Genomic DNA, 27,131 nt, shown 5'->3' on the forward strand with positions numbered 1-27,131 from the left:
TATATATATATACATCAATACGCCATCCCTGACATTTAAATGTGCGTGATTTTACCCGATATCAGTGAGGGAGACAAAAAGCTTTAACCAATTACAATAGAACAAGCAGTTCTGGTGACGTAAGGGGCTATCAATTTGTAAAGGTCGTGCACGAGATGAGCTTGGTCACCTGAAGGAATAATCCAGTTCTAGTATCTGGAAGCATGTGCTATAAATGTAATGTGGCAGTGTAGTGAGGTTATCTATATCATTAGCTTTCGTTCCTGTTGTACTATATGGGCTGCTAATGGACCCACCCGCTAGCTCGCACTCTGTGGTGCTATGAGTTTAATGGTCAAGGCGACTCACACCACTCGCGCAGATAAGAACATCCCACGTACTCGCGCGACATCAACAACAATGGCAAACCGTAGTCTGTTTTGATAGGAGATTTCGGATTGGAGCTACATGATCTGAAACTCTATTAATCCCGTTTTGTTTTTTCTTGAATTGGTGGATTTTATTTTTAATACCCGCGTGTCCGTCCGTGCTTTTATTTTTTCGCTTTACATTTTTTCCGACAATGTGCGAGACGCTGTTGGCAAGCTCACACAGTCTGTGCATGTGTGTCCCCGCTGCTGCTTTTCTGCTGGGCTACAGCTACTAACCTAGCTGCTTTTCAGTCGGTGGTTAGCTAACTTTAGCCTGGCCGCGTTTATTGACTGGAGGGGGGAAAAGACAAACGAATGTAAAGCGTATTTGTATAGTCTGTTTTATGACAACAGCCCCCAATTATTTGCTGATCGTCACTGTCGGTACCGTAAGCGGTGTTGTATGATTTGTCGTAGAAAATACTTTGCTGGCTAGCTAATAGGCTAGCTATTTGTGTGTATTCTTCGACGGAGGAAAACGGCGAGTTTCCTTTGAAAGTATGGATGACCAGACCAGGATGATGACGGGTCTCACCGGACTAGGTGGACTAGCACAAGCCGATGTTGGTGACCCAGACTCGGTCAGAAAACAACAGTCCCTCGGTCAGCCTCAACAAGACATAGGGGATATCCTACAGCAAATAATGGCCATCACTGACGAAAGCCTGGACGAAGCACAGGCCAGGTAAGACAACCGAAGAGCCATTTTCCACACATGATAGCTAAGCTAAAGTGAGTTGTATGTCTTCGTTTTTAGGTTTATTTGTTTGTGTAAAACATTCACGTAAGGTAATGCGTAATTGCAACATTAATGCAACTTCACGTTACAGTGTATTTTGCAGCTAAAGCAGTAACGTTAAAGTACATTTAGAATATCTCTCGAATAGTCTCATTACAGTGTTGTAGTTTGTTAGAAGCTCTTTGTTACTTCAGATTGGCTTTTTTGTTTTGTTTTTTCAAACTGTAGTTTGTATACATGCCCATATGGTTAAAATAACGTTAGGGGGCTATCGTTAATCTTAACTAGGTAATCAATGAAGTATCAGATTTAAGAACTACCCCATTTCTGGGTCAGTCGTTGCCGTTTAAAACGCACACATAGACACTTTGGTGCAGCCTTACCTGTACTTTCGTTGTATGGAAAAAAATGTTTTAAAATAACTTGAAATATACTTTGTAATAACTTTATATGTTTATATATAAAAACCCTCTGCCCACTGCATCTTAGGAAAATTTATGAATCGATGGCGCAGAATTATCAAAAGTAAAAATGCTTTTTAAGATGGTGGATTTTTTGCAAGTTGCCATAGTTAAGTGTAATTATGTCTTCTGGTTATGATGCCAAATCTTTTGTGCATTTTAAACATTACTATTCTAAATTAGATTAGAATAATTATCAGTATGTATCTGAAATGTTGTTTACATCAAATTAGTGTCAGTAAAATTGGGTATTGAAGTGCAAATGAGTGGATAAATTAAGGTAAAGGATTAGTCAATTTTACAGACTAGCCAAGTGCCGTCTGTGACAGCAATTACTCATTGAAATGATGCATCAAATGATGTTTGTGTTAGAGGTATCTTTTTAAGCATGATTCCTATAGAAATGGTGCGTTGCACTGAGTGACTGACCCACACTCATTTGCCATGTGGCTTGAGGAGCACAAGGTCAGTTTCAAAAGAAGCGTCAGTATTTCAACAATAGGCAATCGTCCACTGCAACACTGTGGCCACAGTGTGATGTGTCATTAGCTAGTGATTTTCCACCCAACATTTGACCACCTGGTTCTCTTAATTAATTCACTCCTCTTTCACTCCCTCCCTCCCTGGTGTTCATCCTTTTCATTGTGTGCTGGGTGCAATCAATTCTCCTATAATGTGTACGCGAGTGCAGCTGTCCGCAAATCGAGTTTCTATTAATGAGATGGTGGTGAGGGGGAGGGATGATGCTGTACTGGCAGCCTATGATCATTGGGATATTACCTTTCTTCACTAAAAGTTTGAAGACTTAATTGGGCTTCACTTCATTAATTCAAACATTTTTACATTCGTTTTTCCTTTTTAAGGTTTTTTTTTCCCCTTCCTACTTTGTTTCTTCAACTTAGAATTTTTGTTGAAATTTTAAAAAGGTTGAGTCATTCTCTGTAAGATAATGTCTATAATGAGTATTTGTATTTAAAAGGCCAAATATAGTGTTGGAAATCATGTAACACAATTATTTTGAGGTGTTAACAGGGTTTTCTGAAAAATAAATTAAAGGTGTGGCTGCTTGCGGAAGTGCCAGAGGTGTCCCTGCCTGTGTGCTTGTATTGATCTAAACTCCTGCTAATAACAGTCTGGCGTTTCTGAGGATAAAACACCTTCAGAACATGCTCAACATTAACTGACAGTCTTGCTTGCAGTTAGTCTGTATTTGTTTGGCTGTTTTCTATTTTACATCTCACGTAACAGACTAAAACATAATCAGATTCAGGCTAACACAGACCATGTTGATACACATAGATTTGTTAATACAAAGCAGATGCCATGGCTGTTATCAACATAATTCTTAACTTTGAAAAAGTTTGCCACCCACACATCTATCATTCCTTCAGTTATGATCCACTAATTACTGAGGGGGCTCGCATGTGATCATGACGTCCCTGTCATGCAGGGTGGCAGTGTGTTGGGATGGGGAGTGGCCAGGGCAGTGCAAGAACTCGGTGTTGCAGAGTACACTTCCTGCGCACCATCCACCCTCATCCTCTCACCCTGTCGCCATATGTTCAGATACTGGCCAGAGGAATCGCCGGCGCATTGGGGTGGATCAGACGACCCCACAGAGGGAGGGAGAGCAGGGGGGGGCATGGCAGGGGGTGGCCTGCCACTCAACTTCCAGCACAGGTCAGTACAGGACCGCATGAGCACCCCCTTCTCCCCCTCGTGCTCATACCCACCATGCTGAAGGCAGCCCTCCCCCCAACTCAAATCCAGCAGTGACTGAATTGGTGGATAAAATTACACATTTAGTGCTAGACACATACCTTACACATATAACAGCTTGCACAGTGGGTGCACTATTTTCTAGTCCCCTCATTAATACTGCAGTGAAGATTCACAACTGGAATTGGTGTTGAGGTCAGGTGTAGCCAAATCATATTCATATGTGGTTGTTTTGAATGTGTCATCAGTGATGTTGTATGGAAAGAAATGCTTTATTTCTTTATTATAAGGAGGATCATAATTCATTCTCATTATTAACAGACTTCATGTTGACTTTGCTGTTTATCACCTAAATTAACTGTATATTGCTCATGTAATTGCATATCAACATTGTTGCTATTTAAACCCATTTTTACTATAAATGGTAACTGTGGTGATTTGTGGAACTCCCCATTGAACACATCCAAATGGATTTATTAATTTATAGGTCAAATCTTTAAAAATACACAGGGTGCACAAATTTACAGCCATTATTCCAAGATAATTAAATATTGCAAGAGCACTGAGGGGGGCATTAAGAACACCTCCATGACCATCTCAACTTGATTAACAGGGCACAGTAGTCTATTGCATGCTTACTGTAATTAACATGTTTTTGTTAATTACAGATGCGTGGGGAAAAGAATACAAACTTTTGAACTATAGCTCCATATTTGCTCAGCAACTAACAGACTCACTCTTTCTGTACACTAATTGTACACTGCCAGTAAAAGAGTTTAGATATGAAACAATGGTGTCAAGTCATTTAGGGTCGTAGTAGGATCAGGGCTTTTCTCCATCCTTGCAGTTTTTAATGAGCTGTATGGGTGTGTGTATGGGTGCATGGATGTTTTTTGGCAGGAAATTCTGTTGCTGAGGTGTTGTGATTATTTGATTACATTGAAGTGTAGAAGTTTTGCCTTATCTCATTTAATTGCCGTTAGCCTGTCTGGCAATAAAGAGAATGCCTCAGATTAAATTAAAATTGCATTTTAATCCTAGTCATCTCTATCAACTCACTGTCTACTATCATGGAACAAGTATTTCTCTAAGAGGAAGAAATTAGATTAGTGTGTATTAACTCTGAAATCTGGTGCTCAGTAATGATGACCTTGAGGTTTGGCATCATTACCTGCCCCATAGTGCAAAGCATTCAAATGACAACATTACTCTTGCTAGTTCGGATTGATGCATCAGGAATGTTTTTTGCACCGACAAATGCATTTGGCTACTGAAAATACCTTTAAACAATATGACTTTGTCCCGCTGAGTTGCATGGCATTCTTGAAATGCTCTATTCATAATACATACAGCTCCTCTACCTGTTTTATAGAGGAGGACATGGAATGACTTGAGATGGAGGTCTGTTTATTGTAATCCTCCTCGCTCTCTCCCCCTCTTATTCCCTCTTCTCTTTTACAGGAAGCATGCCCTGAACTGTCACAGAATGAAGCCAGCCCTCTTCAGTGTTCTCTGTGAGATCAAAGAGAAGACGGGTAAGTTTCTACTTCACTCCTTACTGTGTTCTCCACTCTGCACAAATTGTAGCAGTGTTGAGATATAGTGCATCTTTTCCAGATTCCCCAGCACCAAGTTATTGTTATAATGGTGCCACACACAACTGTATTGATAGTATTTATTGTCAGGTATTAAACACACATTGTGTGTGTGTTATGTGTGCTTTAGTGTTGTATGTTCCGGCCTTGTATTTACAGTTTCTTCAACCTGTTTTTGGCTACCGTCCAGACTTTGCTCTGACCAGCTGAAACTATTCTTAGTGGATTAGTGCCTTTGAAACTTGAGTCCTGCAGAACCTTTTGCAGAACATGCTAACAACTGTTATCTTACTTATTGGACTGTAACTTGGTTACCACGTTTCATCTGTGGCAACACAGTCATCGTTTTACATTTTGGTAAGTTCCCAGATGATAAACATTTGGGACAAAAAATGGTCTCAGTTGATTTGATGTCAACAATGTTTGTTATATTAAGGCATGGAAAACACCTACAACTACTACTAGTACAAACCACTATATTGCGTTTAAATAATCAAACCTGTTCCAGATAGAAAGCTTATGCACAGCTGTTCAGAAGCCGGCAGATATGAAAAACTTCACAGGGGTTATTGCTTTACAGTCAAATTGTTATGCCGTTTCAGTACAAAGATTTTCTTCTCTACACCACTATATAAAAACTGCTACACCACACAGTGTAGGGTAATTGTATATTTGGAATAAATTGCTATGCATATAAATGCAGTACCCTTACCCAAACACAACATTAAAAAGCTACTACTGTGACACCATCTTAACAAATAATGCTGACTTTAAAATACACATAATCTGATGCAAATTATTACCTACGTATATGTGTATTCAAAGTAAACACGCTGCTTATTCTCATCTTGTTAGCTATTCCAGTCAGCTATCTGACAGATTTTAGTGTCGTTCAAAGGAGGAGGCCAGGGATGGATGGCAGATTGATGGTTATGTTAGTTTGAATGGTGTGGGTTTTCGAATCTTCTCCCCCTGACTCTCTCTGTCAGTTTCTCTCCCTTCGTGTGTTCTGCATGCTTTTCTCTCTGTCTCTGTCTTTGTGTATCTTTTAACTGTAAGCCTCTGTTGTTCAAATACAATTTGAAAATGCTGCACTGCTGCCTGTTGTGGCCCTCTGTCAATAATGTATTATTGCTCTCCAGTGATTGGAGAAAAGTAAAGGCTAGGCTTGAGTGAGTGGGGCAGGGTACACTGTTTCCCAGGCAACCAGTGGTCTTATTTACCCTAATGCCATTCACTTTGATTTTCACATTTAGTCTCCCTGCAAACTACAGAGAGGGTCTGTGAGTACTTGTACAGTAAACTGAGCAGAAAAACAGACCAAGGAATAAGGGTAGGTTAACAATAGATTAATGCTTGAGGTGAATATGGCAGCAAAGAGATAGAGATCTGTGGCTTTGCCTGTACTCTGCTGGCCATCTGCCACAAAGTGCCCTCCTAACTGCACTGTGTACCTGCGTTGGCATTTCACTGCTACTCAGACCCCCTGTAGGCCCCATTGTCTGCCTCTGGAATGTGAATTGACTTCTCTTCATTGCAGCTTGTGAAAGACTCAGTCAGTAGTCCTTTAGTATCTCCACTGATTTTTCTACAGTGTTTTCTTGCTAACAAACATAGACTTGAGCTGGCACACCCGCATACACACTCTGTCTCCCTTGCACATATACTCGCACACCAAAGAGGGATAAAAGCGAACTCAGTCTTGGGTCTACTCCTACTGCCTCGGTCTTGTCCTCTCCCCCTCCCGCTCTCTGCCTCGCTCCCATTCTTGAAAGAGAAGACTTGCTCTGAACTCGGGGCTTTGATATGGTAATGTAATGGTGGTGGTGGAGGAGGGGAGGTGGGGCATGGGGGATGGGAGGTGAATTCCTTTGAGTGCTGCAGTTGGTTAGATTGTTTTCATTGTAAAGGAAATGTTCTGCGCAAATGCCAGTATCCCCCACCCTCCCACTGCCACCACCCCAAAACACCCCTCATTTTCAACAGTGCATGCGTTGTCCTGAGCTCTCACATTAAACATGACCTCCGTCTGTGTGAAATTTGATTCTTGTTAATACTTTTTTAAAGATACACTTAAAAAAAAGAAATTAAAGCACTTGGAAAGAGACTAGAAATTATCAAAGTTGAGAACCAGTGGCTTTGCTTCAACTCAGTTCTGTTCCCCCTTGCTCTCATGGGTATTTGCTGTAAAAATAGCTCTTGGTGCAATGGGACAGCTTATGCCAAAATCTCTCACAAGCTACTGCAGTTCACTCTCAGAAGTTTTTTTTTTTTTCTTTTTCTTTTTTTTTTTAAATTCAGTTCGGGCATGTTTCAGGCATTTCTCCTCACTTTTATGCATTCCTTGTGCTTTACACATGACAACAGTGAATCTGTCACTCACTCTGTTTTGATAACCTTCTCAAGTCCCTGTTTTTCAAGCATGAACATTCACGTTGTTTATTTTTGGAAATGTTTTAAATGAAAACAAAAATAGAGTTTCAAGTGAAATTTGAGCTGTATAGTTTTTAGGCTTGGAGACAACACAGCGGTATAATGAGCCTCTCCCTCCTCCCACTCACTTGGACAAGTTCACACTCCAACACTTGCCACTCTTGTTGATAAGCTGTCTGATAAACAACTCTGTGGCACAGTGCCATGAGTTAGTTTGCCACCATTTATAAGCAGCTAACTACAGTCCTACCTGGCTAAGACTGAAATTGCTGGCCCCTAATTGTTGCCCTTAATTGATGTGAATCATATGCAAGTATCTATTATCAAATCTTATGGGCCATCAATCCTTTCAGCAACAACAAAAAGGATTTAACATCAAGTTTGTTAGCCAGTGTGATGCTAACCTGAGCCGGATACTCTGGTATGTGCCCAGTTGTGCCAGTATTCAAACAATGCGTTATGGGAACCGGTTTAACTCTGCCACATTTCCAATCCATTTTCCTGCACATTTAAAAAAAAAAAAACAACTTTTTAGTCACTCCGTTTTTAGAATAGAAGAGCCTTAATTTTCAGGCATTTTATAACTCATGCCCATGTTATAATTATTGTTGTTGTTTCCAGAGCTCTTAAGGTATTTAATAAACTGTTAAAGTAGTTCATGCCTTATCTTTTACCTATAACTTATAATGACACACCAGTGCAGCACGTATTGTCTTTGTACTACAAGCTTGTAGTAACTTCTATTCGCATCAGAATAGAAGTTACTACAACCTTGTAGTACAAAGACAATACGTGCTGCACTGGTGTGTCAGTCAGTCTCAGTCAGTCATCGGGCAAGAGTCCTTATTGAGTTCATTAATTAAATTATTACCTTCAGTTTATTTGCATTATTCAAGGTACTTCTTTGCATTACAATGTCATTTCACAATCCAAATGGACCCACTGACATATTAAGTGAATTACGACCTGTTTGTTGTTGTTGTAAAAACACTAAAACGACACGAGTAAATGTCGCACATAGTTGTTACACATTTATTTGCCACCGGGCTAAACACCTTATAAACTTGAGAAATCTAACTTTAATTTTAAAAACTTTTTGTTTTGGACCTGGCCATGCATAAAATCTAACAACAAAATGTCACACAGTGGTTTACTCAAGTTGGTAATATTCCCATCTTTTGTAAAGGAAAATCCCTTTTAGAACCACATGAATGATTTATATGTTTGTATTCTACAGACTGAGTACAGTTCTTCAAAGTCTAGTGAATACCATGCCTCATTAAAGAGACTTAATTATTATTAGTTTTCAGAGAGCCCATTTTTGAACAGCCATAACATTTTATGTGTTGTTAGAAACCTGAGGGAAGCATTTCATTATTTTTTATGAGGAGAAGCATGCAATCTTTTAAACTCAAAAGCATTAAGAAGATAAGAAATTGATTGTGACTAAAATGTAATGTAGGTGAAACTACCAAATTTACATTTTCAGTTCTATCATCTGTGCAATCTGAAAAGAGAATAGGTGAACTTCTTTCTCACTTGATCAAAAAAAAAATCAGTGATTTCTCTTTTAAAAAGTCTGTTTCATAGTTACATTCACTATGCATTAGTACAGGACTATTAGATGGGCTTTTCAGGAATCTGCTTTGATTTGTGTTGTCCTGCCACTCAATTGTTTTTTTTCTTTGCCTGGCTCATTTGCAGAAAAGGATGAAAAAAGATAAGGATGTGTGTTGAGGGGGTGCAGGAGCGATACAGGGAGATTGATGAGGCAGTAAGAGAAGGAGTAATTACTTGGTGTCCATTCCCCAAGCCAGATTGGCAGACGGCTAATATCACACAGACCCCTGGCCCTGACAGACACCCCCACCCCACACGCACATAGCCTAACTCTAACTGGGAAGTCAGAGCTCTCCAACCTTCAGCAGAGGCCTAATGGTGTGCGGGCCAATGGACTTCTCAGTGTATGTTTTCTTTTCTTTTCTTTTTTCCCCCTGAAGGCCCTTCTGACAGAGTTGTCACCAATGGGAGTGGTTTCTCTTTGGTGGAAATGAGAATTTTCTCTAGTGGATGTACCCCTTTTTTCTGGGTTGAGTGTGCTTTGTTGTTTTGTTTTAATAACACAATTTACACATTATGGCCAGAACAGTGGGTTTATTGGAAAAGTTGAGACCATTGGACAACACAGATTAAGCATTTCGCCAAATGCTTCGCTGTTAAGACTACTATGTTTAGTTTGTTTTTGTTTGAAGCAAGATAACCCGTAGAACTGTTACTGAAACGAAACACTTGTAATTACTTACATATTGGTAACAGGCCGTGCTAGTTCCCAGAATCAGTTTTATGCCAAACAAGGTAACCCATCAGTGTTTGTTGAGGATCATTAACAGGGAAGTCTCCTACCTCTCATCTGCCCTCCCTCTCAGCATGCCTGCGCCTTACTTTTCTTTTAGGGTTTGCTCTTAAAGGAAGCCGGCATCTCTTTAATTAAAGATATGTAAATGTGGTCTCAGCTGGATTGCACTAGTTTGGTGGTGGTGGGGTGGGAGAGTGTCGGAGCCCAGTTCCTAATCCTGACTAATTAACAATTAATTACAATTGATGGGTGCCTTCCACCCCTCTGCAGCAGTGCTCATTGCTGTCCCAGACAGTATGTTTGTATATTTCACACCATGTCATAAATGCAGAGGAGAAATAGAAACATCAGGGCTGGTAGAGGGAGGGGGTATGCGTTCCACCCTAGATTAGCAATATGCATTGGGATGCTGCCTTCATTAGTGTAGATAGTTATTGTACCACTGTTGGTTAATGTATATTAAAGCCATATTCTGGGAACATGATTAGTATGCGCTTCAGTACAGGTTGTAATGTAGACTAATCTTTGTGCGTGCAGGTTAACAGACTCAATCGATAGTGCTGTAAAACCCATTGCTATATTCTTATCGTGACCAGCCAAACATATTATAGGTACAGTGGTTTTGTTCCTCACAAGGGTGGAACTTTGAACCTGTTCAGACTAACCATGTAGCCTCACTTCGCTCTAGCACCATCTGACTGTGTCATAATGCTTGTTCACTTGTTATAAATGGGCACTGCTCTTCTGATCTATCGCTTAATTGCCACCTAATTTGCATAACAGTGCAAATTAACGACCTCTCAAATGAGCGTTCATTTTTCACAAAGTCTTTAGGAGCTCCTTAAGAGTCTGTGCTAATGAGCACAGGAGGCAGCTGGCCTGATGAGAGTTGACTGGGGAAAGATCCTAGCAGTGCTATAACAAGCCTCCTGCTTAGGTGCTCTTCGTCATCCTCCTCTTCCTCCTGTGACATTTAGAAAATTTTTCTTCCATGTCTGTCTTTTGTTATGTGCAGAAATGCATTGGACTCAGGATATATTAGAGATGTAATTACAGCTGCTTGCTCGTGCTTAATATGCGCTTTAAACATTACAGATTTTAGGTATTGTACCTTATTGCCAATAAAATGTTGTCTAGAAAAACATCTTGTATTATTCATTCCTATAACAGCTCGGTTTGGTTACAAACTGTGTGGAAGTTTAATTCACGCTTTGTCAGATGACCAGCTGTGAGAAAATACCAGTATACCTACTGTATCTCACAGTCTGCTTGTTTAATGTCTGTGTTATCAACATAAGCTTAAAGTAGAGATGGAACGCACACCCCTCCCCCTGAAATCATAAATATGTACAATAAACAATGTTTTGTGGTGATAGTTGGGTAACAAACCAGACTGACCTCAAAAATTTCGATTATTTCAGCTGATCAGCATGCAAACATTTGAAGGACTGAAAATTTATCTCTGGATCTCTAAGCATGACTGCTCTGTTATGCCAAAAGTTGGTGAATAGTTGTAATCTTAGTTAGTTTACATGATTATCAATTGTTTTAACAAATAAACAAATTTATTGTGTGTTGAAAAAAAAAAACAGTGATTTTTGCAGGGACTCCTTGACCTTTATGCCGGTAGGGAGATGGCCAATTAAAAACTCATTTGGACAGTGTTGAAATTGGAGTAAAACATGGAAATCTGGAGACCAAACCAATTACAGACAACTGTTAATGATCCACAGATTCATCTGTAGAAACCTTGTAGATTTTTTTTCTTCTTCTAAATAGATCTTTTTGATCTCTTCATAATCATTGGATTTTTGGATAGGAACTAAAATGTACCAGGAAATGCTTGTGCTTGATTAATATCTCAAAACAAAATGAGTGCATTGTGTTGAAAAGCCAAAAAAAGCAATAGTTAGTCCCAATTTTCTTGTCTTCATAGTCGTTGGAAGCCATAACATTGATTACATTCAAATTTGTTACATTGTCCAGCTCTGATAGTTGATATTTCAGATTAAGATATATACAATATCAAATATTTTTTTACGTTTGTAATTGTTGTCACGGAAATTAATTTCATTATTTACCTAAAATACAAATATAGATTTTACAGAAAGAAAAGCATTGTTGATCTTTCATTAAGGGACAACACAATTGATATCCTTCAGTGTTTGTGTTGTATTTGTTGTTGTCCTTGTCCAAGCCTCTCTGTTTAGTTAATTAAGGGCTGATTGATGATGTGTTGGACTGAAGTGTTGTTTGCTAAAAGTGTGAATTCTCCAATTCACACCTTAGTAAAACCACAGTGTTTACTTTAAATGCTTACCTCTCAGTGTGTGTTTGTGTCAGTGTGGGGGGCGGTGTGCTACAGGACTCTTGTAAACTACCCAAACAGATGCTGATTAGTGTGAGCTGCTTAAAGTATAAATGGACATATGGATTGGGCTCATTAAAGCCCCATTCAGACATGCACTCCTTTCTATTAATCTGATGGCATCTGAACGTGTCAGTTTCATGTCCAAAGGAGCACCCTGGTCAGTCTGTAAAAGTTGCAACCACAGTTTTACTAGGGGCTTCTTGCAGAAAGCTTTTTCTTTTTTCTTCTTCTTTTAAAATCTAAAAAGATTTTTAAAAATGGATTTTTCATTCCATAAAAACTTAAACTTTGTGCCAGCTGTTAGAGTAACAGAAGAAAACCTGCCGTTCATTATTGAAGAAAACCTCATATTATTCTGTATTATATTTCTCACTTCAATGGTTTTAAAATGTAGTTTGTATCTCTCTCTCTCTTTTTTCTTTTCTTTTCTCTTTTCTTATCACCCACACAGAAACATATCTGCGGGTTGCATACACTTAGTTGATTGAACAAACTGAAATCACCATTTCTCTAATTTAAATCTCTTAGTTAAAAACACAATCAGAGTTCAGGTTTAATGTTTGGAAAGCCAGGCCGTACCTGCTAGCATAGGTATGTCGCAACTGTAACCTGACTTCACTTCCCTGGAAATGTAACTATACTCACCCCATCCGCAGTTTGCACAGGTACAAATACTGGCAATAGCATTGGCCGTTTGCCGAGGCTACGCCATAGGCTCTACGTAGCCATCACACCAGGATAAATTAAGTGTAGCAAAACATATTTATGCATTGCTGGCAGCACAACAGGTTGTTGTATGCACAACGTATGTCTTTAAGTTGTTCAGCTTCCTAAAAAACCTGATTGTTTTGGAGAGGAATGGTTTTTATTAACATTTTAATGTTTTCACAACTTATATCTAGCCCTTTGTATTAGCTTCAAATGTATTTAATTCCTTTTACTTAATCAGTAATTTGATTTAAATCCAAACAGTTCACAATTCGTCAAAGAAGCCAGTGGTGTGATGAATTTTGTTAATATGATCAAAAAGCCAAGTGTAAACTTTCAAATAAACTGGTAAGTTCAACTTCAGTATAAAATGCCTAGACTGAAATATTAATTGAAATAATATTGTTGTAAATAAATCAGGTAGAGCACACTTGAGGAGTAGGTTCAGTTTTGGTGAAGTCTGGTTTTCATTGGTCAAATATAGCTCTAGTTGCATTAAGCATATCCATGTCTTGTCCAAGGCTGTTGTGGGTTTATTTGAATTTAGTTGTGAAGAAATTTGAGGTAAGTGTAACATATGACCTAATGGAAAAAAACACCATCACTTTAACATCACTCACTCGATTACAGGATTAATCCTGTATCTTAAAAAATTTAAAATTACTGAATAGTACAAAACGTTCCCCTTTTAGAAGAATAACTGAATATTTTTGTGTAAAACTAGTTTTCAGTTTTGTTTTTTATACATCGTCCATTTAGCATAAAACCCAGCAGGGAAGTGATTCATTTTTAATGCTAGTTTTACAGTTTGAGTGCCATATTTTTCAACCTGCCTAAGGCACAGTTTTGTTCACACAGGTCTTCTTTTTTCCTTTTTGAGCAACCCATATTTTTACCAAAATTGCATGGTAAATCAAAATGGTTCACACAGAGAAGAGGTTAGGTGTGAATATTGATATTAATCATTATAACCTATGGTTTTGTAATGAAATTGCTTTTGGCATCCAGGTAACTATTTGTCATATAATTACATATTGCATATATGGATCTGGATTTAATTAATAGAAAGTTGGCATTTCATTCCATGGTTTGAAAACTGATCTCTTAAATAGTACATTTCACTCTTTTTCTGCAGAATGAAAGTCAAACTCATCCAACAAAAGATAATTAGGAGTCTGTTCCAGTTTCATCAAACTTGCATTTACTGCACTGTTGTTTTTTAATAAATAATTTGTGGAAATCAAATCAGTCAACCTGGAGGGTTTTTAGCTGCCGTTTGGTGTCATGCGTAGTTCAAGATAAGTTTATTTTTCCCAGAGGGTTTGTTTATTTTTCATCTGATAAAATAGTGAAAGAGTAGTTTAATAGATAGACTGGCCCCACTTCTTATTTCCCTTCACTGTATTTCTATTACGCGGGTGCTATTTTATCACTTGCAGTCAGTTTTAGTCTTTTATACATGGGTTTACCTATCATAACACCAGAGCTGGTGCTGAGATTTGTTTCTGCATTTTTATAAGTCAAATTAGCATATTTATGTAGCAATTTTTTTTCATTGTAAAAAAAAGAAAAGTCTTTCTATGGGCCATTCTCTTTATCTGAATTCCGTATAATGAAAGGAAAAACTGATGTTTTCACAGTCCTATCTTTTTTTTCCCTTTCTGGCTCCCTCGCTCTCTGGCACGTCTGTACTCTGGATTCTGTATATTTGTGGCCCCTGTCTCTTTCTCTCCCGCACACATATCTTCTCCTGTGACTCCTTTTTTCAATTCTCCTTGGTTCTCCTTCTACCCTCTCTCCTTACCTTTTTCCCCCTTTTTTCGCTTCTCTATCCTCCTCTCTCTCCCGCTCCCTTGCTCTCTCCCAGTGAAAGGCTGAGAATACCCAAGGGAGCTGATGCAATTAAAATGCTAATCCTGTCTGTCTACAGAGAGAGGGAGAAGGAGGGGGGGGGCTGACAGCATGAGGGATTGCGGCTCACATGGAGAACTCGACTGAAATGGAGAACAGGGGGGGTGGGGGGGGGGGGCACTGGGGGAGGTGTGTGTGTGTGGGGAGGGGGGGGTGTGCTGAAAGGGAGGGGGGAGGGGATGTGTGTTGGGGAGACGGAGTGAAAAAGGGGATGCTAGCGAGGGAAAAGACAGACAAGGATAAAGCTTGTGCTGTGAGCTGAGCAATGATATACTGATTACGTTTAAGCCTTATCTATGCCTATGTGTGGAAGGCATTACAGTTAATGTACAGCACTATACTACTGGTTAGGTTGTTCACCCTTACCTGCAGCACTTCATATATTGTGTTGTCTGCACAGCACACCATTTCCACATTGGCTGTGCAGAAATGAGAATGATTATGTATGCAGTGAAAGCCCAGCTGGATACCCTGAATATTTCATAGTATGTGTTGCTCGCTTCGTCTCTCAATACCACACCGCCCAGCTTGGCTGGTAACGTGTGCATAATAGTGTGATTTCTAAGATCTTTGAATGCAGCGTATGGGCCTTAAGCAGTCTTACTATTTTTTTAAAGGTGAATTTAAGTATTATTACTTATAGCACTGCTGAGTTTTAGCTTCTCGGTAATAGACCCAGTTGGGTATTGGGATACATTTGATCAAATGGAAACACTGTTTAGGTCCTAATAGGCAGCCAGCTTTCAGACCTGAAGACTCTTTGTTGTTTCTAGTTTTCACGAGTTGCATTGGTAGCTTCGGAGTCAAGGACTTTTTAAATTATTCTTTAAAAAGTCTTTATATGTGTCTGTGTCATATGGTTCTCTTCTGCGTGGTATCTTAACTCATCTTAACAGATGCTATAATACCACTAGACCACTAGACTGTGCATGAGTGTGATTCTGGATAATCACAGCTTAATTGGAGTAATTAGGGGAATGTAGGGGCATTAGGCTACAGCTGGGGGGCCATAATGAGTGGGGGCAAAAGGGAGGGGGAAAGAGGTGAGAAGCTTCAAGAGCCACAGTTGCCCTCTTAACTGTAGGTCAGTTGTACATCTCTGTAAATGGGCTGTAAAGAACAAAGCATAACTACACATAGTTATGTAGTTATAATCGGCATACATAAAACTTAGGCAACACTAATAATTGCATAACCATTAATATATTGGATACAAAAAAGATCTTGCCACTGATATGCAATTTGGATATACTTTACATAGCTAAAAAATTGTACAGATCCTTTGTGAATTACAGAAAAGAAAGGAAAAAGAGGAGGGAAAGAGATGGGCGAATCAGGGTCATTAGTTCAGGCGGCTGGGTCTGCTGCATTCCTGAGCCCTGAGATGGGGGAGCAGCAGAGCAGGAATGTGCCTTGGAGAGAGAAGAGACCTAAGCAGAGGGAAAAGAAAAAGGCAAGAAGGAACAAGAAATAAAAAAGTGAAGGGTAGGAAATGGGGAAAGTTGGACATTTGACTACTTACGGCCTTGTAAAATGGTGGAACAGACTCATTTATCAAAAAGAAGTTATGAAAAAGAAAAAAAAAACTCATTTGCTCCATTGCACTTGGAAAATTTAAGCAAAACTGTTTTTGTCCTCATTTCTTCACATCTGTTACCCTACACTACAGCTCCAGTCATTTGTTAGCTTTGACTTCTCCACAGCTGTGGAAAACTTGTTTTTCATTGCGACCCTTAAGGACTCCAAGTAAAGACTCACAGGTCTCATAAGAACTGAACTTTGAAACACTGACAAACTAGAATAATCCTTAAGGAAGACAAGTGCCTAATGCCACTCAGTTTCCACAGGGATTAATCTCATCATCCATACTCGTAGAATCGGTCTCCTGTTCCCTGTTAACTTTGTCTGTTTTCATTTTTTTCTTTCTTTATTCCCTTTAGTCTCAAGTTACAAAGATCAACATAAATGTCGTTACAGTACTGGTTTTATATGTGACTATGAATCAATATTTGCAATCATAATGTAAATATGACCTTAAATGTATTTATTTTACTATTGTGCAAAAGCTTAGGTGTGTTAGATTATTAGTAGTAGAGAGGGGGGGGGGGGGGGGGGGGGGACATCATAATTCCTTAGAGGTTTTTTTGACGTCCTTAAATGGCTTGATTTCTGTGACCAACAGTGAGAATATTCACTTTAAAGTGATGGGAAACAGAAAATTTTAAGGTGTTTTTTTGTTTGTTTGTTTTTTAAAGGTGGTCAAAAGATTAAAAGAAAAAAATTGCTGTCAGAATTTTTTTTCTTTCCTTTTAAAGTCAAATAGGCATTCATAGCTATTTGTTTCATTAAGTCTTTTAATCACAGCAATAAAAACAATTCTTTAATTCATGCATTGTTATTAATATAATATATAAGATTTCCCAAAAAATTGAACAGTTTGTAAACGTTCAGCTCGAGACACTAAATTATGGTGCCAAGTTTCTACTCTTACTTTTTGAAGTTGAATGATTGAGAGGCAAAAAAAAAAGGGCAAGTGAAATTGAATTTAGTTAAGTGTTAAAAGCTCCAGGCTCTGAAGAAAAGATGGTTGTCTGGAGTTAAAACTTTTCTGTAACAAAGGTGTCTTTAAGGGAGTATGTGTTTGTGCACATGTGTGAGGGGGAGAGAGAGATGAGAGCATGGCTGCAGGCTGACAGAGGTCCTGGTATAATACAGTGGTGGAGAGCAGCGACTGATAACTATACTTATGGCCACTGGGGCTCATAGTGACAGCACATGCACTCCTATTACTGGTCCCATGCCTCATGCCCTTATCTCTGGCAGTGTGCCACTGAGGGACCACACTGCCCTCTGCTGTTGGTTTAGAGGAAGTTCAGGCTTATTGAGAATTCAGTCAGGCATTCATAGCAATGACTCAGGGGAGAAACTTGTGACTGGGTTTGGACAGTACTCCACTTCTTTGAATTTTATCAGTGATTTATTGTCAATCTGTGCATTCCTATAAGCCACAGCAGTATACCTTTGCTTGGAAAATTGTATGGTCTGTCTTTTTCTGTGTGTCTGTGTTTTGTTTTGTTTTTTGTTTTTTAACCAACAGGTTTTCTTAGATCTAGATGAGTAGTTTAGCAGGTGTTTTCTCAGACAGTTAAATGCTAACCTTATCTGCCTAAATCACGTTGTCTCTCTCTTTTTTTCCAGTTCTGAGTATACGAGGTGTGCAGGAGGAGGACCCCCCAGATCCTCAGATCATGCGGCTGGACAATATGTTGCTAGCGGAGGGTGTGTCAGGACCAGAAAAGGGCGGTGGATCGGCTGCAGCGGCTGCAGCTGCAGCAGCAGCCGGAGGCTCCCCCACCGACAGCAGCATCGAACACTCTGACTACAGAGCCAAGCTTGCCCAGATCCGCCAGATATATCATTCCGAGCTGGAGAAGTATGAGCAGGTTTGTGCTGAATGCACATCGGGGACTTGCATATGTGACACATTCCTTGCTTGTACACTGTAAAACATTTTGGCAACCCTTGACCGTAAGATGAAAAGTGACTTTGTTGTTTGGTCAAACACAAGATAACGGAAAAACAAGATACATTTGTGAAACTGCTCAGCAAGACTAGTGATGTGTAATAGACAAAAAGTATAATGGACAAAAGAAGTGTCCAGTCTAATTTTTGTAGTGCATAGGAAAATTATATATTTTAGGTCCACATGGAAAAAAATGTGCAGGAATTAAACAGAAATTAAAACAGGAAGAAAGTTTCTAATTTAAATGTTTTAAACAAATGTATTTGTTTAATAATTTCTATTATCAGTTGCTATATTGTTATTCAGAGTAGTCTGAAAGCAGATGCTTCAAAACGATCCCACTGGCACTGGGCAGAATTTGTGCTTTGTCCTTCTTTTGACAATAGTATTCAACTGCTCTCTCTCCCTTCCTCTCTCTTTGTTCCAGGCCTGTAGTGAGTTCACCAACCATGTAATGAACCTGCTGAGAGAGCAGTCTCGCACACGGCCCATCTCTCCCAAGGAGATTGAGCGCATGGTGGCCATAATCCACCGCAAGTTCAGCTCCATTCAGATGCAGCTCAAACAGAGCACCTGTGAGGCTGTAATGATTTTGCGCTCACGCTTCCTTGATGCCAGGTCTGTCTGTGTGGGTCTACATGATATGTTTATTGTCTGTGTGTTGACTGGCTGGTTACCTTCCTGTGGGCAGAAATGATCTGAGCACTTACAAATGATTGTTTTATCAGATGCACATTCCAAAGATACTGGTCATTATCTTGCTGTCTCTCTTTCTCTGTCTCTCAGACGTAAGAGGCGTAACTTTAACAAGCAAGCTACGGAGGTGCTGAACGAGTATTTCTACTCCCACCTTTCTAATCCTTATCCAAGTGAGGAAGCCAAGGAGGAACTTGCCAAGAAGTGTGGGATCACTGTGTCTCAGGTGAGTTGCCAACATAACTGTTATCCGGTATAGAGTAGAGATTATATAGTTGTTAAATCCAGGATTTTAGTCAGTCTCTGTACTTTACTTTTTAAAACCCCTTCATTTTTTTATATATAAGTAAAATAAGACTGAATAACTAAACAATTGTGGGGTGGGGGTGCCAACAGATCAGATGCACGGCAGATAAAATAAATGCAAATGACATCTGTCTGGTCCTCAGGTCTCTAATTGGTTTGGCAACAAGAGAATACGCTACAAGAAGAATATTGGTAAGTTTCAGGAGGAAGCGAACCTCTACGCAGTTAAAACAGCGGTGGATGCGGCCAATGTGTCGGCGCAGGCCAGCCAGGCTAATTCTCCGGCAACGCCCAACTCAGGTACCGCATGCTCCATTTCTTCTATCCACATAGGCTTCACTTTTCTTGTTAACAAGCTTCTCTTCCTTCGTATAAGCTTTTGTTCTTGCATAACCGGACCACAGGATGAGTGTATAGTGGACTGACATAATGGTTCACAGGAAAATCCACAATGCAAACTGGAAATAAGCTCTCACTCAGCTACCACGCTAAGTGTCTGTAGTTCTCTGAAATGATCTCATAGAAAGAAGGATGTATGCTGGTACATATTACATTTGTTGTAATAATCAGTATTGAGGCAGTAACATAGTATGCACTTTTACATTCTGAAACGGAAAATTGCGTGTACCATTTGGAAAATTTGGGCACATACTTTCAGCTTGTTTATTTTTCTAGAGAACCTTGCTTATCCAAATATTTTACAAGAAACGATATGCTTATATTTTCTGAGCAGTTCCTTCACCAATCTGTTTAAGTAATTATATTTTGTCATTCAAACATAAATTACCTTTTAATGGAATGAGCCACAGTACTTACAGGATATTATGCTCTGTAAGCAATATTGAAATGACATAATGCATTATGTTATGCATTATGTCATAATGCATTATTACCCCAGTTGCTGTTTTTTTTTTTTTATAGTTGTTTTGTATTTTTTAATTATATGTTCTATATGTAGATATGGGACTACATCCATACACACATGTAAAATGTAGTTTTGTACATTTCATAACTCTAGTAGTGACAGCACTAAACTGTAGCTTGTAAAATGCGGCTCTGAGAGCTTACCTGTCCAAAATTTTATGTGCAAGATTCTCAATTAATATCTACAGTCTGTCATTGTGACTTTGTGTATTCAGACCTGTGCTATGTTGAATGTTTTACTTCATAGTTAATGTACGTACAGAGATCCTGACATTATAATACTTGCATTGCGACTTTAAATTTAAAGTTACAGGGATGTAGAGCATATTAGAAAGGATACTTGATTTTGTTGATACACTGACACAAATGGTCCCCCATAATTAATTCGTTTTTTTCTTGAACTGTTTTTACAGTGGTCTACAAAAATCTTTAAACTTATATATGCAAGCAGCTTAAGTGGACCTTTTCAGGTAGAGGTTCTGGTTCATTTAATCGTTTCCCTTCTTGGGGCTTCTGTGTACTGGAACATACATTTTCCTTTTGAATTTTAGCTTTTTGGCTTAATTTCGTCTTAATTTCATCTAATAAGACCCAGACCCCGAATAAACGCAGCTGTCTGTGTCATCATTTCCAGAGCTTTAAATTTCAGGCCATCCGGACTAAAACGCAATCCTGGAGTTTTCACATTGAAACTGAGTCGGCTACATTTTCAAAAGGCCCCGTTGTAGTGGTGTGGAAATACCGGTTTAGTGCAGGCGTTACACATGGAGATAACAAAACCGACTTATTTCAAAACAAAAAGGTATTTGTGTTGATGTTTTGCTGTTTCACCAGTTAGTGGACACTGAAGCATATGCTGCACATAATCTTCCTTTAGGTTTTATAAATATGAGAAAATAGTAACAATGACCCTGATTTTCAAAGCGTTGTCCCTGAGCAATGGTAACCTTTTGAGTCCATTACAACGTGGTGAGGCTGATTGGCTATTGGATATACATTGCCTGCAGGGTCACCAGGGTCATTCAGCTTATCTCACACAAGCGACACCTACCTTGGCCTACGTTCCCTCAACGGGGAGGGTCTCAACATCGCCCCCTCTCTACAGGTATGCACTGAGGACAGCTGTGGAGTTGGCAGTTGCCCTCAATGCTGTTAACCTAGCCACCCCACTTCCCCAGATATCTTCCCTTAGGCTAGCTCCTTTTGACCTCTCCTCATATCCTCCCCTTGGCTTTGTCTTTATCACCACTGACTCCTGCTCCACACAGACCTATGTAGAGGAAACCTTGAGGAGCATTTGCCTTTACTCATGAGAAATGTAGGTAATGTAGTTTTGTGTCACATGTTCAGCAAGCATAGGACCCGGTTCAGTATGGAAACATCTGTGTGGGGTCATCAGGGTTCTTCACAAAGTTGTCTTCATGCAGCTGGTATATTCCTACAAACCAGGTCTGGGGATTGATCCTGTAGTCCCTCTGGTTAATCATCTGTTTCTCTATGTCTAGGTTGTCCTATATTTCCAAGTGTGTCACAGTATCCTGCCTTTTTCAGTCCTTGTTTTCCCCCAAGTGTTCCAAAAATCCCGTGTCTTTATATAAAACCCATTTCCAAAAACGCTGGGTCACTGTGTAAAATGTAAACAAAACAGAATGCAGATATCAGCAGATAATTTAAGCCTTATATTTAATTGAGAATTGTACAAAACCAGCAAGCCTGATGCTGAAACAGAGACACAGGGCATGTTTGTGACTATTGCATCACCTCTTCTCCAGTTACTGTAATTTTGAAAAGGAATTGTTTACCCATTTTTGCTTGCTTTAGTATTTCAGTTGCTCAACATTTCAGGGTGTTCTTTATTTTACTTTTTTGTTTGTTCTCTGCCAGATATTTTCAATGGGTAACAGATCTGGATTGCGGGCAGGGCAGGGCAGCATCTGGACTCTTTTATTAAGGAGCCAAGCTGTAGTAATTCATGCACAATATGGCTTGGCACCGTCTTTCCAAAACAAGCAAGGCTTTCCTTGAAAAGGATGTTGCTTAGATCGAAGCACATGTTGCTCCAAACATGCACATATCCTGTAAAGGGACCTGTTGCCAATTAAATTTATTGGTTTGTGGTTTTCTTGTCATTTTACTGCTTTTTGTTACCACGTGTCAATAAAAATCCAAATTATAGTATGTGATATGTAACCTTCATTCAACTTTCACTTGTATAGAATTTTAGTTATTGCAAATCATTGCATTCTGTTTTATTTGCATTTTATACAGAATCCTAGCATTTGGAAAAGGTGTTGAATTCATAGGAGTAATGTGCACCATACTCACGTAGATGCAAAAGAGATTTTATTAAAGTGAATTGTTCTTGTTACTTGTCTGTGAAAAGAATTGTCATTTTGTTGTTTTGGATGGATCCACAGATTTCTTCTGTTAAGCACCAGTATAAGAAGAGGTAAAGCACTGCATTTTGGCTTCAGCTGCAGTCTTTCATTCAGACCATAAGTGGTTTAATGGAGAGTCATGAAGCTGATGTGTGAGCTGCAAATTTTAGTGCTCGCACTGAAACAGGATAGTAGATGAGCTGTATTTTTGAGTAGTGCAGTCTGGCTCTGATGCCTACAGGAGAGGTTTGTGGATGCTGTAACTTCACTGGTCAGTCTGTGGAAAAAATATTTGTCTAATTGTGCTAAACTGTGTGTTTTAAATGTTTTGTCTCTGACAGGTGGATACCCTGCACCCTGCTACACACCTGACGGGCGGCTATGAGGAGTTGTCGGGTAGTGGCCTCTACACCCCTCATCGCCTGGATGTGAGTACCAACTTAAACTCCTCATGTGGTGTAGCTGATCAATAAGTATTTGGGATGCCAGAATACTGCTCTGTACAGTGCTCTTAAAGTATAGAACATTTTAATTGTGTTGAAATTGTCAACTTTATAAAGGTTGAAATCCAAGCACTTTCGCTGAGTTTCAGTTCATTTTGCTTTTGACTTGGTTACTTAAGAAAATGACTAAATATATGAATGTGAGAAGAAAATAAACTTTGCTTCATGCAGGAAAAGTAACAGCAGAGAAAGAGAGAAATTTTGCTTTGCCCTCCAGTTTAAATTAAATGTGGGGTTGTATGTGCCAGAATTTATTGATTTTTGCAAGTGTGTGTGTGTGGAGAGTTCTTTTCAGTTTTGAACTTGTACATAAACTAAATGTTTTACAAATCAGTGTGTTTTGTTTTGATGTTGTGCACCTATTGTTTTTTGTTTTTTTTTTTGTAACTTTACTTCTATTACTTCAGTAATACCCACTGCAAGTTAAAACATGCTAAAACATGAGTTACTGTAAACATGTTCTGGAGTTGCGCATCTGGATTTGAGCACCTTCGCTTAGTACATTCAGAAAACCAGGAAGAAGCAGTACTGTGTTTTAACAAAGTGGTTCCCTATTATTTGAACCATTTTGTATTGCGGATGCATCCTTTGATTCCTTTGATCACAAATGTAGCTGATTAAGACTGTTATTTATTAAAACCTCCCTTCTCATGTAGAATCCTTCCTCTGTTGCTTTTTGCAGGCTAACAGCTGGCAGGACACCACCAACCTCCCCTCGGTTACCTCCCCTCCCGGTCCTCCTGGCAGTGTCCACTCCGACACCTCCAACTGATCTGTTGGCTCTTCCTGCCATCACTTCAGTCCCACCGCAGTTTGCTCTGACTACCATCTTCAGTCCCTCTTTTTTTTTTCTTTTTTTCTCTTCACTACTTTGTCTCTCTACTCAACTAGATGGCCACACAAGGCTTTATTTACATTTCATAAACACACTGTGCTGGAACACAGGACAGCCGAACAGTAGCTAGGAGGACTTCTCCATCCAGCTCTTCTGAATTCAGCTCTACCCTTATACTCAACGCTTCGTAACTCAGATTTGAAAGGGGGTTGGAGTTTATTAAGGCTGAGAAAACATGTTCTGTTAAGGACATTTCTGAAGACCACTCACCCAGCTGTGTAGATGATCATGATGTCTGTACATTATGTGTATATGCACGTTAACTTCACACAGTACTTACACAGTTTGTTCACGTGCTGTTGACCTCTGCACTTAACCCTTTGCTTTGGAAAACTGTGTGTGATTGCCTGTATCTCTTGAAGCCTTGGCATTTGACAGCCAAACTGTTGATACGGATCACCAGGGAGCTCTGCTCACCTTGCTCGTACCAAAGTGCTGCCCCAGTAGTCGTCAACACATCTCTTCCTCCAAGATCACCCTCTGCCAACTCAATACAAGAGACTACTGTATCTTCCGGTCCTTATAGCTCGATGTGTTTCATTCTGTTGGAGATTTCAAAGACCCTTCCACAACATACACTTTGCAACTTTACAGTCGTTTTCATAGTGAGCTGACATAAGATGTGTCAAGCACAAACGTTAGCATCCTTGTTATGGGTGTCTCTACCTGTAAAAGGGTAGTTAAGGGGATCACGGTTCTAAACCAGGCAGGACAAGTGATAATAGGGCTGATGAGAAGAGGAGGAAAGGGCAGAGCGAGGACAACATCTTTGGTTGAGTGGATGTAACTAATAGCCCTTTTTGTTGCTAACCAATAGAGGGTGTTGGTAGATGGCTTATAGACTTTACTTCTTGCTTTCTGTCCACTAGTTTATTTGATTGTAGGCTATTTTCTAATGCTGTTTCACCAAGAATGCACCAGCCACCACCAAAAATTTGCTCAATAAAGCATCTAAATGACGATAAAAGAAGGGTGGAAAGATTTTGGGGCATTGATGTGTTATTGGGACAAAACGTGTCATGAATTTAGAAACGTGACTGTCTTCCATGCATGTAGGACTTCTAGGCGTGATATTGTTTTCATTTAACCTTCCGAGTTTTTAGCTTCATTTTTATTAACAAAAAATAAAGGGTATAATTATTACAGTCAGACCAAAAAGGAAAAAAGTGCATCATGTATTGCTATGATGTGTGTGTCTCTGTGTGGGCGTGTGTACAGTGTTCTTGGGATGTCTTAGTCAAAATGGCTGGTGCCCTCTGACCTTTGTAAACATAGAGACTGGGTGCTTCCACCAGCCGATCACACACCAGATGGGGTTCAGCTGAGATCTCCCCCCAATCTTGAAACATTTAAGCTTGTGAGCCCGAGGCAACACACTACAACCTTCTGTTGTACCAAAACCAAAAATATCAAGTTCAGTAATGTAATAATGCTACTCTGTGTCTCTAAAGTTGGTGCACAGCCACCTTCTCAGTTTGAGGAGAGGAGGGAATTATATTTGTATCTGTGTCTCTCTCTGTGTGGTGTTGTCATGCCTCAGTTGATTTGATTTTTGGGGCTTTTCGTTGTGGGGCGAGTAGTGTCGTATCACACTTGTAATTTGATTGTGAGCATAGAAGGAATGCTCTCCTTTTTACCCATCTTTTAATACCTTCTGGTAAAACTACAATTATTTTATCTTTAGTTCTATGGCCAATTGGGCAAGGGCTTCTCTCTCTCCTCTGTTACCAAAAAAGAGGCAGTCCTGGGTGTAGCAAAACTCTTAACCCACATTTCAGACAACCCTGCAACATTTTGGGTGATTTCATTGTTTGGAACTATTTTATACATTAGCTATTATGTGAATAACAAAGCATTTTTGATAGTAAGGTAAAGCCTTATGAAGATTTAAGTGTCAGTCAAGACTTTGTTGAAGCATATGTTACAGAACAAAACTTGAGCTTGAACGCTGATCACATGTGATATCCCTGAGTACTCGTTTTGTTACTCATTGCAGTTCATATGACTGTATCTTATAATGTTATTGCCACACCAAATTATCACGCCCCCGCCTTTTTCTACCTGTTGTAATGGATGTCACTGTACAGTTTGTGTAATGTTTCAGTAATTTTTTTTTCTTTTTTTCGTATATAAGTTTTGATGTTTGGTTGAAATGCCTGTTTATTTTTGGCCTTTGTATCACAGGATTCACAATAACTATCAGTTTAAAATATTATTTAGGTCTTTTGTTACATACTTGGGTTGAAATGTATGCTATACAAATGTAATTGTATTTGGTGCTGTGGAAAGATAACTGTATGAATTGAGGTTATAAACATTTTATTTCATGTATTGATTTATGGATCCACTTCCTTTCTTAATCTCCAAGTTTCCTCAGTTATACAGTCACTTTTCCAAATATTCCCCAATTCTGGTGTGAAATTTTTACCTTCTCAAAACATTCCAAGAAACAGAAAATTGCAGTTTAAATACAAAATTGGTTCTTTTGAGCTGTAATAAGTCTCTCGGTTATATCTAAAATGTAGATACCTGTAATTTCATTATTAATAAAAACAAAAAATACAGACAGCAAATTTGCAAACAGGAGTCCATGCTTTTCAGGTTTTTTGTTAGAAAAAAATTGTTTTACATTTAATCTGAAGATCTGTTTTTGTGTGCCACACCATAAACAGTGAATAAAGCCTAAATACAGTTGTCCAAATCCCATAATGTTGATACATACACTGTATGTCTCCTTGACACATTTCAGCCTTATGATTGTTTGGATTCTGTAAGTGACTAAATGACTTCCACAGCACCAAATGGCTTCTTAACCCTTTGATTTCTTTGATTTTTATTAGTCAATTTGTATCTCCCTTCTTTCCCTTGTATTTACCCCTCTCTCTACCTCTGTCTTTCCATTTCTCTTGTATATAACCCCCACTGTTTTCAGACTTGTGAGTCTGTATGAACTCCTTTTATACCTCAACTTTAGAATTGTTCTAGAAAGAGTAAAACAAAAAGGAAGAATATGACAAATTGTAGTGTTCTTATTAGAAAATTAATAAAATGATTTAGTGTGATTTTTTTTTCCCTTCAGTATTTGATTTCAGATTTTAGAAGTGTTTCATTTTATAATTTGTCACAAATGCTCTTGTGATAGTCAAACGTAATAAAAGGAGAGATTGCACCATCTGATGATTATGTGACTCTGTTAGTCTCGT

At 39.1% G+C, this 27,131-nt stretch overlaps 1 protein-coding gene across 2 annotated transcripts; it reads left to right on the top strand.

Annotated features, from left to right (window-relative positions):
- Nucleotides 1–148: 148 nt before the first annotated feature.
- Nucleotides 149–27,102, top strand: pbx4 (pre-B-cell leukemia transcription factor 4). 2 transcript variants are annotated; one of them, XM_087839863.1, is made up of 10 exons: nt 149–1,095; nt 3,177–3,290; nt 4,791–4,864; nt 17,902–18,146; nt 18,654–18,844; nt 19,013–19,148; nt 19,372–19,528; nt 21,160–21,257; nt 22,872–22,958; nt 23,716–27,102. In XM_087839863.1, exons 1-10 carry the CDS (start codon nt 911–913, stop codon nt 23,803–23,805), a joined length of 1,377 nt encoding a protein of 458 aa, XP_087695989.1. In that variant the 5' UTR covers nt 149–910; the 3' UTR covers nt 23,806–27,102. The 2 variants fall into 2 exon arrangements, with proteins under 2 accessions (XP_087695989.1, XP_006791360.1); XM_006791297.3 differs by lacking the exon at nt 21,160–21,257 and having other exon boundaries at nt 153–1,095.
- The last annotated feature ends 29 nt before the right edge of the window (nt 27,103–27,131 follow it).

Source organism: Neolamprologus brichardi, chromosome 4 (assembly GCF_056152115.1).
Source record: "Neolamprologus brichardi isolate AB-2024 chromosome 4, ASM5615211v1, whole genome shotgun sequence".
Taxonomy (NCBI): domain Eukaryota; kingdom Metazoa; phylum Chordata; class Actinopteri; order Cichliformes; family Cichlidae; genus Neolamprologus; species Neolamprologus brichardi.

Bases quoted from the DNA above. Each gene is read 5' to 3' on its own strand.
- pbx4 (XM_087839863.1), top strand. From the start codon at position 911: ATGGATGACCAGACCAGGATGATGACGGGTCTCACCGGACTAGGTGGA. The intron at 18,845-19,012 runs GTCTGTCTGTGT...TCTGTCTCTCAG, and splicing joins TCACGCTTCCTTGATGCCAG to ACGTAAGAGGCGTAACTTTA. The intron at 21,258-22,871 runs GTATGCACTGAG...TGTCTCTGACAG, and splicing joins ACATCGCCCCCTCTCTACAG to GTGGATACCCTGCACCCTGC.